This window comes from Notolepis coatsorum, assembly GCF_963971535.1.
Source record: "Notolepis coatsorum genome assembly, chromosome: 4".
NCBI classification, from domain to species: domain Eukaryota; kingdom Metazoa; phylum Chordata; class Actinopteri; order Aulopiformes; family Paralepididae; genus Notolepis; species Notolepis coatsorum.
The window spans coordinates 2386251-2400736 of NC_140168.1; the positions used below are offsets into that span (position 1 = coordinate 2386251).

General features: G+C 44.3%; 1 protein-coding gene across 1 annotated transcript in view; it reads right to left on the reverse strand.

Annotated features, from left to right (window-relative positions):
* Positions 1-14002, reverse strand: part of LOC311227589 (sodium-dependent lysophosphatidylcholine symporter 1-like) — a gene marked incomplete at both ends in the record, with an annotated part of 44129 nt that extends 30127 nt beyond the window's left edge. The window contains 7 exons of the mRNA XM_084313309.1: positions 571-661; positions 813-1003; positions 1825-1903; positions 5886-6018; positions 9190-9314; positions 10377-10496; positions 13931-14002. Coding sequence (XP_084169435.1) covers positions 571-661; positions 813-1003; positions 1825-1903; positions 5886-6018; positions 9190-9314; positions 10377-10496; positions 13931-14002 — 811 coding nt within the window. The remainder of the gene's footprint in view (positions 1-570; positions 662-812; positions 1004-1824; positions 1904-5885; positions 6019-9189; positions 9315-10376; positions 10497-13930) is intronic.
* Between the last annotated feature and the right edge of the window lie 484 nt (positions 14003-14486).

A 14486-nucleotide genomic window follows, 5' to 3' on the forward strand; every position in this document is an offset into this window, starting at 1 on the left:
CCTCCCTATAGGGGTGGACCTCGCGGGCGGTCCAGAGTGACGTCAGACTACACCTCCCTATAGGGGTGGACCTCGCGGGCGCTCCAGAGTGACGTCAGACTACACCTCCCTATACGGGTGGACCTCGCAGGCGGTCCAGAGTGACGTCAGACTACACCTCCCTATAGGGGTGGACCTCGCGGGCGCTCCAGAGTGACGTCAGACTACACCTCCCTATACGGGTGGACCTCGCAGGCGGTCCAGAGTGACGTCAGACTACACCTCCCTATACGGGTGGACCTCGCGGGCGCTCCAGAGTGACGTCAGACTACACCTCCCTATACGGGTGGACCTCGCGGGAATCGAACCCAGGACCTTCTAGCGGTGAGGCGACAGAGTTAACCACTACACCACCGTGCCGTACTGTACTGTATTGATATCTTATGATGTTTTTATTCTCTTATGTTTTATTGTCATCGCTATTACCCTGCCTGTACCTCGTCGCCTCCCCCTACTGGCAGCTGACAGGCATGACGCCTTGTGTGTAATATTTGTTCTCTTTAACGACCTTTGGCTCCTTTGATAACTCACCCAGCTGCTCCTTGACCCCGAGGAAGAGCACCAGACTGCAGAAGACGTAGAGACCCCCGAGGAGCAGGGCGGCCGTCACGTAGGCACTCCTCTGAGGAGACCGAGAGACACAGACGGAGAGGAGCGTTGTTTTAGTGCAAAGATGGAAGAGCGAGGCGGCTGGGTTAGAAAAACACGTGAAAATGAAAATAAAAAAGGGAAACATTGAACAGTACAACGATACAAAAAGAAAAAGCCCTAACTGTGTTGTGGAGGCTGTCGGTGAGAGCGGAGGTGGCGTTGTGGAGGGCAGGGGGGGTGGTCAGGTTGAGGAGGGGGGCGTCGCTGGCGTTCAGTCGTCTGCAGGTCAGCGCCCGCTTGGCGTGGTACACCCCCACCATCTGACCTTGGATGGCCACACCTGCCAACGTGGCAAACATCTCCATCCCCATCCCTAGAGAGAGAGAGACAGATAACAACAGGATGGTAAAACCCCCACTGTCTAGAGAGAGAGAGAGAGATGGGGGGAGAGAGAGAGAGAGAGAGAGAGAGAGAGAGAGAGAGAGAGAGAGAGAGAGAGAGAGAGAGAGAGAGAGAGAGAGAGAGAGAGAGATGGGTTCACCTTCTATAGTGTGGTAATGAACGGGTTAAACACTGATAAATGTTCTGCAGTCATAGCAATTATTTCTTTGTGTCACTTCTTTCAAAGTGGTCTATTTTATTTTACTTGTTTAATACCGCTGCAGAGAACAAATTCTTGTTTCACTTAAAAATATAATATATGTATATAATATAATATAATGTATGTACATGTTATTTTATGATATGTCTATTTGTGGACGACAGTATTGTAAAAATCCAGAATATGAAGGTATGACACCTTATGGCGACTAGGGCTCATATCGTGATACCGATATTTTCCGATATCACATTTTAATGCCGATATCGGCCGATAATATCGGTAGGCCGATAATATCGGACATCCCTACTTTGCATGGATCTATGACCTTCATTGTCAGTATACCTCCCAGCCCGAATGGAAACTTTAACATAAGGAACAGTTACTACAGTTACTTACTTCACAGATTAAGGTAATTGTTGTCTAAGAAATTGTATTCAACATTTCATATATAGGATGTAGTTCTGCAGAGATGGAAGAGGTGATATCAATTGAGAGAAAAGGTGTTGTTGTTGTTGGTGGTGGTGTTGGTGGTGGTGTTGGTAGTAGTAGTAGGGAAGCCTTATTGGAGTACTGGGGGGGGGGGGGTGTCTTACTGTAGCCCGTGGCTGAGTCTCTGGCCTTCTGGTCTCCTCCCAGGAACATATTGAGCGACGAGTAGGGAACGTGATAGCACTAGATAAGAGGGGAGACGTAATAAACACACTACAAGAGACACAACAGCGACACAATATCTGAGTAGACAAAAACCCTGGAGATATGGCACATGATCCAGTGTTGTAGTGTACTGTATACTGTATATACTGTATCCAGTGTTGTAGTGTACTGTATACTGTATATACTGTATCCAGTGTTGTAGTGTACTGTATACTGTATCCAGTGTTGTAGTGTACTGTATACTGTATATACTGTATCCAGTGTTGTAGTGTACTGTATACTGTATATACTGTATCCAGTGTTGTAGTGTACTGTATACTGTATATACTGTATCCAGTGTTGTAGTGTACTGTATACTGTATATACTGTATCCAGTGTTGTAGTGTACTGTATACTGTATCCAGTGTTGTAGTGTACTGTATACTGTATATACTGTATCCAGTGTTGTAGTGTACTGTATACTGTATATACTGTATCCAGTGTTGTAGTGTACTGTATACTGTATATACTGTATCCAGTGTTGTAGTATACTGTATATACTGTATCCAGTGTTGTAGTGTACTGTATACTGTATATACTGTATCCAGTGTTGTAGTATACTGTATATACTGTATCCAGTGTTGTAGTGTACTGTATACTGTATATACTGTATCCAGTGTTGTAGTGTACTGTATACTGTATATACTGTATCCAGTGTTGTAGTGTACTGTATACTGTATCCAGTGTTGTAGTGTACTGTATACTGTATATACTGTATCCAGTGTTGTAGTGTACTGTATACTGTATATACTGTATCCAGTGTTGTAGTGTACTGTATACTGTATATACTGTATCCAGTGTTGTAGTGTACTGTATACTGTATATACTGTATCCAGTGTTGTAGTATACTGTATATACTGTATCCAGTGTTGTAGTGTACTGTATACTGTATATACTGTATCCAGTGTTGTAGTGTACTGTATATACTGTATATACTGTATCCAGTGTTGTAGTGTACTGTATATACTGTATATACTGTATCCAGTGTTGTAGTGTACTGTATACTGTATATACTGTATCCAGTGTTGTAGTGTACTGTATATACTGTATATACTGTATCCAGTGTTGTAGTGTACTGTATATACTGTATATACTGTATCCAGTGTTGTAGTGTACTGTATACTGTATATACTGTATCCAGTGTTGTAGTGTACTGTATATACTGTATATACTGTATCCAGTGTTGTAGTGTACTGTATATACTGTATATACTGTATCCAGTGTTGTAGTGTACTGTATATACTGTATCCAGTGTTGTAGTGTACTGTATACTGTATATACTGTATCCAGTGTTGTAGTGTACTGTATACTGTATATACTGTATCCAGTGTTGTAGTATACTGTATATACTGTATCCAGTGTTGTAGTGTACTGTATATACTGTATATACTGTATCCAGTGTTGTAGTGTACTGTATACTGTATATACTGTATCCAGTGTTGTAGTGTACTGTATACTGTATATACTGTATCCAGCGTTGTAGTGTACTGTATACTGTATATACTGTATCCAGTGTTGTAGTGTACTGTATATACTGTATATACTGTATCCAGTGTTGTAGTGTACTGTATATACTGTATATACTGTATCCAGTGTTGTAGTGTACTGTATACTGTATATACTGTATCCAGTGTTGTAGTGTACTGTATATACTGTATATACTGTATCCAGTGTTGTAGTGTACTGTATATACTGTATATACTGTATCCAGTGTTGTAGTGTACTGTATACTGTATATACTGTACTCGAGTCCAGGCCGGATCTCCAGGACTCGTGACTCCACTTGGACTTGAGCACTGATGACTCGGACTTGGACTCGAGCATCGACTGCATTGGGACTCGGGAGGTGCAGACGAGGACTTGAGAAATACAGTTATTTTATAAAAGAAAATAAACTAAATTGTAATAGGCCCTAATCATTTGGCATAAGATATTGATGGTATTAATACCGTAACGTTATTTAATTTCGGTGGTGACCGCTGTGTCATTTATGTTTTATGTAGATCTTTTAGAGCTTGTTGACGGCCAGAGTGGAGTGGACTCAACCTCGATGACTCGGACTCGGACTAGTGGGTAACGGGGACTCGACTCGGGCTCTTCTTTGGTGACTCGGACTTGGACTCGAACACACTGGGGACTCGAGACTCGACTCGGACTTGAGACTTAGTGACTCGAATGGGCACATGATCACACGTCCTTTATAGTACATCACAACCAAACAATATAGTGGCTAATAGGGATGGGCATCGATTTTATTATTCAAAAAGTCGGTAAATTATAAAAGATCTAATAGTTGATGCAAATATCGTTTTGTCTCAAAAGATATATTTTTCCTTGTTTTTACAGGCATACTACACTATGTAGTGTATTGAGAGGGGAACCTATTAACTGTTACACCACTGAACGGCATGCTGGGTACAGGTAGATTAGATTAGATTAGATTCAGATGTATTGTCGTTATACAGCACAAGTACAGTACGACGAAAAGAAGGTCGCTAGCTCGCCAGGTAGCATAACAGTCTGGTAACAACAGCTGGGAGAACAGGACAGAAAGATGAAGAAAGAGAGACTGGAGATGTTACACGGTAGCAACGTTTTGTATGTTTGACATGTTGTTTCTCCAGAGAGAGACAAGAAGATAGAGACCAGTTTCCTCTCTGTGTGCGTTCACCCTTCAGTAGAAAGCTATCTGGCTGCACGTTAGCCTAGCTTAGCACAATGAATGGAAGCGGACCGTGCCGGTTAGCCTTCGGGGGAGAGGCGTTAGATGGACAATGCCTAAGGCTAACCGGCCATGTCCGCTTCCATTCATTGTGCTAAGCTAGGCTAACGTGCAGCCAGATAGCTTTCTACTGAACGCACACAGAGAGGAAACTGGTATCCATCTTCTTGTCTCTCTCTCTGGAGAAGAGGGTAAGCTGATTTCCCCAAATGTTGGCGTGCTCCTTTAAATTAACACTTTAAGTGCCGAAAGCGTGTTCAGGCGTCTTTCCTAGCCATGCTAAAGTTGCCGCGGACGCCCTAACTCGTCTTTAATATCAATATTTCAAAAATCTGTGATCGAAATTATATTTTTCCTCCGCAGCCCTGAGACACAGTGCTGGCCTCCTATCAACCCTCTAGCGGTTCAAGAGCGCCATCTGGTGGCCGATCGGCAGAAGCGCCAAACAGGAAGTCATGTGGATGAAGTGGTGATCGTCCATATTACTTCCGGGCACTCGCTATAGGTCCCGGGACTCCATCTTGACACAATACATAGCGATCCGTTGCCAATAACTCGATAAACAACATGATTTGGACGTATATACTATTATACAACCTGGAAATAGATTGCGTATTTCTACATCCCATAATAGGAATATTTCAGTTCCACGCTCATCGTCCAACGGCGCGAGGAAGATACGGTAAGATTCAGCGTTATTATTTAACGTGTTCGATATAAACTGCTCTGATGATCATATCACCCACACTAGATGAATGATATAACGCTGCCCACGGAATTATAAACGACCCCCCGCCCATCCGGTCATCATCAGATGATACGTAGAAACTTCTAGAAGTACGTCCAATTGAAATTTTTGATCTCGCACAGATTCCTACCAAACTGTATTTCATCATCAATATAATGCATTTGGGGCTATAAATCACGTTCTGGAGAAAGCTGCAGAAAGAGATGAAAACATACTTATACTTTAGACCATATAGTATGAATATGTGAATGAAAAAGTTTAACGTTGCTACACCATGAACAATACATATAGGACCTTGAATGGGCCCTAATAATGGCAATCTAGCAATATAATTTAAAAAGTTATAGCCCTGCAAAGAAGGGGAACTTCTCCATGTTAAATAGAGCTGGCAACGGATGGTATATCATGAATTTAACCTTAGGCAATCAAAGTGTTAATGGATTTTTTTTTTTATGGCATCTACACTTCAAAATGGAAGTGTGGTGACTTACACTCATACACAGGTCGAAGAGACTGGTCCAGATGAAGAACCAGAGGAAGCTGAACCAAGGAGCCATGGAGTCCTGAGGGGTGTACCACACCATGATGTAGGAGACGACACCGAACGGCATCGAGAAGATAGTCCTGGAGGGTGGAGACTCTGTGTGTGACTCTCATTATTATTGCTGCTGCCATGCTCTTTAATAATAATAATAATAATAATAATAATAATAATAATAATAATAATAATAATAATAATAATAATAATAAACTGTATTTGTAGAGCACCTTTCATACAGAAACTGCAGCTCAAAGTGCTTCACAACAGAAACAGACAGGCATACAATGAGCACATAAAGTGCAGACATATAAAATCACAGTTTTTCACATTAGGATCTAACATCCCAACAGGCCACCTGGTTTATGGTTTGATTCAGTTTTAAATAGACAACGATAAAAAAGAGTAAGATAAAAGAGTAAGATAAAATAGACAGAGTAAAATAGTGCAATAGTGCAGTGCAATCAAATTGTAGAATAGAATAGATAAAAAAATATATATATATATTTTACAGTGCAATAAAATGGTTCTGGATTACTGTTCAATGGTTCAAAGTCGTATTTACCTTCTCTGTTTGGTATCCACAGTTTAAAACTTCAGGTCTTCCCTCCTGTTTTTTTTTTTTTTATCCACTTTTTCTCCCATTTTTCCATATTTTCTCCCATCCCAATTTCGTATCATCCAATTCAACCCTCCCCTGTCACGAACGCTGTTTCTTGCCTCCCACAAGCCGGCTGCAATGTGGACTAAGTCATACATAGCACAAGTCCCCTCCGGTACTTGAGGTAACAGCAGTCGCATCTTTTCACCTGCGCAGCTCGATCTCTCAGTGTCGAGGAGTAATGCGTGGGAGGCTCACGCTGCCCCCGACACTTCCTGATTCTACTGCGCAGGCACACCAACCGACTTGTAGGAGTCGCTTGTTCACAACGTTCGATCCCCACCCTTCAGTTTTCCCTCCCCGTAATACGGCCAATGTGTATTACTGCGGACGACCAGCCAAACTGAAAAACAATGTGGAGAGCTGGATTCGAACACGCGAATCCTAGCGTCTCCACACTGGTGGCGAGTGCCTTGCCCACTACACCACCTAGCCGCCCAGGTCTTCCCTCCTGTTTTATACCCACATTGACCCTTTGAACCTCCCTCTCAGGGTGCAGTTCCCTCTCTCAGGGTGCAGTTCCCTCTCTCAGGGTGCAGTTCCCTCTCTCAGGGCGCAGTTCTAGGCCTGGGTCCTACACAGTTTTAAAGCCTGACAGTCTCTTGTTTGATACCCACACAGTTTAATACCTGACAGTTTTGAACATGTAATAAAAAGCAATAGACAGAGTAAAATAATACAGAGCAATAAAATAGTAGAATAGAATAGATAGTAAAAGTATGCAATAGAATGGACAGAGTAAAATAGTGCTACAGTACAATCAACAGCGGAGTGTATTAGAAGGCTATGGTGAAGAGGTACGTTTTTAGCTTATTTTTGAAAATATTAAGAGATATAGCTTCCCTAATGTCCATAGGTAGTGTGTTCCATAACTTTGGTGCATAGTTTGCAAAGGCTGCATCCCCGATTCTCCTTAGACTGTGGCTTGGAACCTTCAATAGACCAGTAGTAGATGATCGCAGTAGATTTCCTGATGAATTGAAAATGGGGGACCCTGATGTAAACAAGACGAAAGTCTTTCTCTGGTCTGCATCCCCTTAACAATTGTGTGTATTGAGATGTACTGTATTGTACCCATTCTGCAATCTGTTAATAAAGTTTTCAATCAATCAAGCAATCAATCGATCAATCAATCAATCAATCAATCAATCAATCAATCAATCAATCAATCAATCAATCAATCAATCAATCAATCAATCAATCAATCAATCAATCAATCGCAATGTTCTAGGAGGCACATAGTTGACTAGAGAATTTGCAATGTAGCTTGGTCCTGTTCCATTTAGTGCTTTGTATATAAGGAGGAGGACCTTTAAATCAATTTTAAATGTTACGGAAGCCAGTGTAGGTTAGCTAATACAGGACTGATGTGGTCTCTCCTCTTGGTTCTAGTTAGTAGCCTAGCTGCCGAGTTTTGAATGAGTTGGAGTCGTTCTGTGTTTTTTTTTGGGAGGCCGGTGAGGAGTGCATTACAGTAGTCAAGGGCATGGATCAGCTTTTCAGCGTCTTTTTGATTTATAAACGGCCGTACCTTAGTTATGTTTCTAAGGTGGGAAAATGATGTTTCTGTCACCTTGTTGATGTGTGATTTAAAGCATAGGTCTGAGTCTATTATAACACCAAGACTTGTAACTTCGGGTTTGATCCAAGGAGTAAGTTGCCCCATATTGCTCTGTAACATTTCTCTTTTTGTTATAGGACCGACTAGTAGGATTTCAGTTTTGCCCTCATTTAATTGTGACCACTCTTATTGCAGAACAAGAACTTTGAGAATTGGCGGTATGTACATTTCAGTGATTGCAACTGTGTTACAGTTGTTGCAAAACGGCTTCCTCTTGGTCTTGACTTTAGCGAAGGTAGAGCTATCGACTGTTGCAATAGATGGATCGAGGGACCAGAGTTTCTCTGTAAGACAGACCAAGAATGACCAAAACCTCACTTGTGAAAACGTGATCTCTGTTAATGATCCAGAAATTTTGTACATAAAACTATGAAACGTTTGTAACCTTTGCTAAATGATATACTGAAATTATGTTTCTTTTTTGTATTTTTTTTTGTGTGTAAATAATGTAATGTAAAAAGGATAGGCAATTATAAGACTCGGCTTCAGCCTACACCTTTTCGGTAATTTTTTTTTTAATGTTCTACTACTATGCTTTATAAAAGAAGACCGAAATAAAATCATTCATTCATTCATTCATTCATTCATTCATTCATTCATTCATTCATTCATTCATTCATTCATTCAATCCCCCTAGCAAACATATGCTACTCATAGAGGTCTAATTAAAAATTATTATAATAATAATAATGGATTCAATTTGTACCGCACTCTACATTCGTGAGAATCTCAGAGTGCTACAGGAGATATAGACAAAAGTTAAATGAATAAAACAATTTAAAATGAATAAAAACTATTAAAAAGACTAACAACCAGTGAAATGGAAGAACCTAGGAGTAAAATAAAATAAAAATAATAGTAAAATGAATAGAAGAAAAAATAAAAGTAAAAGAAAATTCAGGCAAAAGCCTTGTTAAAAATAAATGTTTTTAAAAAAATAAACATTTTTAAAGTAGAGACGTTCACGCCCCTCACCAGGGGATGAGCTTGCCAAAGCGTGTTCTCCCGCTGCTGCTGACCAGGTATCCCACCAGGGGGTCCGTGACGGCGTCCCAGGCCCGGCCCAGGAACAGGATGAGAGAGGCGTAGAAAGCAGACATCTGGACCGAGAACAAAACAGAACAGAACCAAGCAGCACAGCTGGTGGCTATAGTCACTGGATTTGCACGGTTATTGCTGGAAACTAACATTGACATTTTTTTTTTTTTTGATCTATCTGGCATTTTACCAATTGATATTGGATTATTCAAATGAAGTTCCAAACCCAGCCGTATTCTTATACACATATTTATATCACACACCTAAGAAAATACAGGAATATACCGTACATTTTGAAAACTTTTAAATTGATGAATGCCAACTAGTATGTTACAGACCCCCCCCCCCCCCCCCAACCAACCCCCCCCCAATGTACAGTTTCCTCCCCCTCAAATGTATATATTCTCTTTTAGAAACTCTGTCTTTAAATAAACAGTACTGTATATTTGTATATCTTGTATGTCATAAATGTCTGGATGTAACAGTATGTCATAAATGTCACGATGAATTGAAAACGGGGGGACCCTGATGTAAACAAGACAAACGTCTTTCTCTGGTCTGCATCCCCTTAACAATTGTGTGTATTGGGGCGGCTACGTGGCGTAGTGGGCAAGGCGCTCGCCACGCTGGGCTCGTCAGTTCGAGCCCAGCTCTCCACATTTGCTTTCAGTTTAGCTGGTCGTCCGTACTAATACACATTGGCCGTATTAGGGGGTGGGAAACTGATGGGTGGGGATCGGGCGTTGTGGACAGCGACGCCTACAGGTCGGTTGGTGCGCCTGCACAGTAGAATCAGGAAGTGTCGGGGGCAGCGTGAGCCTCCCACGCGTTACTCCTCGCCACTGAGAGATCGAGCTGCGCAGGTGAAAAGATGCGACTGCTGTTACCTCGAGTACCGGAGGGGACTTGTGCTATGTATGACTTAGTCCACATTGCAGCCGGCTTGTGGGAGGCAAGAAACAGCGTCAGGGGAGGGTTGAATTGGATGATACGAAATTGGGATGGGAGAAAAATATAGAAAAATGGGAGAAAAAGTGGATAAAAAAAAATTGTGTGTATTGAGCCGTACTGTATTGTACCCATTCTGCAATCTGTTAATAAAGTTTTCAATCAATCACACTGACCTGCACCACGTCCAGCAGGAATATTTGCATGAAGAAGCCCCGGGTGACGCTGGTCAGCTGATAGGGCATCCCGCCCACTGCGTAGGAGATCTTCCTGGCGAGAGGGATGCCAGGGTCTATCTGCAACAACAACACGTTGTATTTTTCATTTTCATTTAATCTCAGAGCTTTATTTAAACTCGAAAGGGTAACATTTACAGCCACGTAACTAAACACGTTTCGCAATTATGCCACATCAATGTGGAACGCCCGAGTCCGACCCACAGCCGTAAAAAAACATTTGAATCCCTACCCTCCTTCAAAACCGCTCTCAAAGAGCACCTACGGGAGGCTGCAATTAGAAACTGGCCCCCGTAAATGTCCGAACCCACCCCCCCCCCCCCCTCCTAATGTACAGTTTCCTCCCCCTCGCATGTATATTTTCTGTTAGGATCTCTGTTTAACAGTACTGTATATTTGTATGTCATATATATGTCATAAATGTCAAGATATATATCTGTATGTTGTGTATGTCATAAATGTCAATGGGGGACCCTGATGTAAACGAGACGAAAGTCTTTCTCTGGTCTGCATCCCCTTAACAATATTGTGTGTTGAGCTGTACTGTATTGTACCCATTCTGCAATCTGTTAATAAAGTTTTCAATCAATCAATCAATCAATCAATCACGTCGAGTGTACAGAAATTAGCACAAAAAAGGCATATAAAATCACACATCATATACAATCATAACAATAAGACAACAATGCGAGACAAAAATGGGCAAATGGCTGTTAGGTTAGTTACAAATGCAAGCTTTTTAAGATGCAAGAATGAGGTAGTAGGGATGTCGTGCAAATCATTTTGTAATAAATAGATAACAATATATGGTGTAGTGTTGAAAGTGTTAGAAGTGTTTAGAAAGTCTAAACTTTCAAATAAATTCTGTCTCCGAGACTTGTTTGATTGAAAACTTTATGAACAGATTGCAGAATGGGTACCGTACAACACAGTACGGCTCAATACACACAATTGTTAAGGGGATGCAGACCAGAGAAAGACTTTCGTCTTGTTTACATCAGGGTCCCCCATTTTCAATTCCCATGGTGCGATTTTTGTTTCAACATAAATAATAAATATGCATCTGTAGTGATTGTTAATGGTACATAATTCACCCACGGAACTATTGTTAGGAACAAGAGTTCCGCCCGAACATTATAGGAGGTGGCACTACCTGCCACCACGGGTCAGTCGACTACACGCAACGTAGCAGTAGCATGTTGTATTTGTGTACCAAATAAATGCTGTTCGCTCTACCTCGAGCTACCGTCTCTGACTCCCATCTCTCGGCACTACACTGGTGACCCTGACGTTGGTCTCGCTGAAGTATCAGGGACCGAACCGAACATGGCAAACGATGGCGTTATTATTCGATTGCCGGAGTTTTGGGAGCATTCTGCGGCGGCGTGGTTCGCTCAAACAGAGGCGCAGTTCGCACTACGAGGGGTTGACGACGACGCCGCGAGATATTACCACGTCGTCTCGAGCCTCGGGAGCACTACAGCGGCGAGGACGGTAGGCTTCATAACAGCTCCGCCTGCCCGGAATAAATATGAGGCGTTTAAGACGCACCTACTCAGAATATTCGAGTTGTCACAGTCGGAGCGGGCCCGACGCTTGCTGGCTATACGAGGCTTGGGGGACAGCAAGCCTTCGGATCACATGGAGATGATGTTAAACCTGCTAGGTGCAGAACGGCCTGATTTCCTGTTTATCGAACTGTTTCTCAGGCACATGCCGCCACACGTGCAAACGGCACTGGCCAATACAGCGACTACTGATCCCCGTGCTTTGGCAGAAGAGGCTGACCGCTTCTACCTGGCCACTCGACACTTTGCCCCAGGGCTAATAGCCTCGACATGCGGTTACACGCCGCAGGGGGGAGGGGCGAGGAAGATCAGGAGCAGCGCTGCCGCAGGCCTGTGTTATTACCACGCACGTTTCGGCGCGAGGGCGACAAGATGCCGTTCCCCTTGCACTTTCGTCATAACGCATAAACGCAGACACCTGCGCCCAGTAGCAGCGGTGAGCGCGAGTATGTCGAACCGGCTGCTTTTCATTAGAGACACACTCTCCGGTTGCAAATTCCTCTGCGACACCGGTGCTCAGAGGAGCGTCCTGCCAGCTACGAAAGAGGACACCGCCGGCGATGATAGAGGTCCACGCCTGACGACCGCCAACGATACCCCTATCCGCACCTACGGTACAAGGACCGTGGAACTGTGTTTTGGGGGCCAGCGGTTCACGTGGGACTGCATCACGGCCGACATTTCGTTCCCACTACTCGGGGCGGATTTCCTGGGTGCACACGGTCTCCTCGTGGACATTAGACATGGCCGCCTAATAAATGCACAGACACGGGCTTCGTTGGCATGTGTCCGCGATGAGGCGACATACGGCGGCCTTCTTACAGCTTTCACTGACCACGAACCCCTCACGACGTCTGAGTCAAAGGTGGCGGAGCCATGGTCGGCACGACAAGAGCTCACGTACGATTCCGAGGGCGCCGCGGGACACGTCGCCGAGAAGCCCAGCGTCGTCATCGGAGCTGTACAGCCGGACCTCGACTACGTCGACAGGGGCTCGGAACAGGCCTCCGACCACGACATCCAGGCCCTCGGGACTGCAGATTCCAGTCTACGCCTGGAGGACGTCGCGATTGGTCACTCGGGTCCGACGCTGCTGAATGACCTATCCACCGGACACCCTAGCCCACAGGCCCCTGGGGACTGGCGAAGGCTCGCCTTTGAGGTGGGGTACAACCACCACAAGATTGAACCCGCCCACGTAGACATTTCCCAGCCCGTAGAGCTGGCCCTCTCCCCCCGCCGAGGCCGTCCGCCGTTACCCCGGGACCCGCCGACGACGGAGCCGCCGTTGGCCTCGTCGACGTCTGTGCCCCCGGGTGTCGGGGGGGACGCGGGCGCTTGCGCCGCCCCTACCTCCCCGCCCCTGGCTTTCCGCACTCACCGTGGCCGGTTCATGCCCCCGGGCGCCGTGGAGGGCGCAGTCGCTTGCACCGCGCCCCCGGTTGTACGCTCACGCCGCGGCCGGGTCGTTGTCTCTCCCCGCCGTGGAGGTTTTGACCATGGGTGAATTCTGGGGGGGCTTGTGTAGTGATTGTTAATGGTACATAATTCACCCACGGAATCAATCAATCAATCAACTATTGTTAGGAACAAGAGTTCCGCCCGAACATTATAGGAGGTGGCACTACCTGCCACCACGGGTCAGTCGACTACACGCAACGTAGCAGTAGCATGTTGTATTTGTGTACCAAATAAATGCTGTTCGCTCTACCTCGAGCTACCGTCTCTGACTCCCATCTCTCGGCACTACACATCATACATATACATTTTGAATACAAGTCGCCCAATTCTATATGAATTGAAAATGGGGGACCCTGATGGAAACAAGACAAACGTCTTTCTCAGGTCTGCCGTACTGTATTGTACCCATTCTGCAATCTGTTAAATAAAGTTTTCATTCATTCATCCCCACAACAAGTAGCCTACCAGCTGTGCGTCTCCCTCCTGAGTGACAGCCGCCGGGCGAGAGGACTCTGCTTCTGCGTCGCCCATCATCATGTCGTCTGCTCTCCTCCTCCAACTCGAACTAACTAACTAACTACCGGGAAACCTCTGCAGCACAACCTTCACAACTCTCGTTTATCGATAGACAGCCACAGCAGCAGGGCGGTCACTGTGTGACGGTGGACACACAACATCCCTTCCATATCGTTCTGTGGTGGTGGTGGTGGTGTGTAGGAGGAGGTTTACACGATCAGCGTCAACCCAACTAGAATGCAGTGCTCAGTAGAGCGCAAATGTCCACAGCTGCACAAGTACAGTACAACGAAAAGCATTGGCGTCCAAACAGAGTGCAAATGTAACGGTAAAGTACTTGAGTAATTGTACTTCGTTACAATACTTAAGTACTGTTTTGGGGGAGTTGTACTTCACTTGAGTATTATTATACTTGTACTTTTTTTTACTCAATTACAATTACTCCTTACATTTAAAATGCAGACCTACAAAGTACAAATCTCGCACTTTTAATGAGTATATTTGT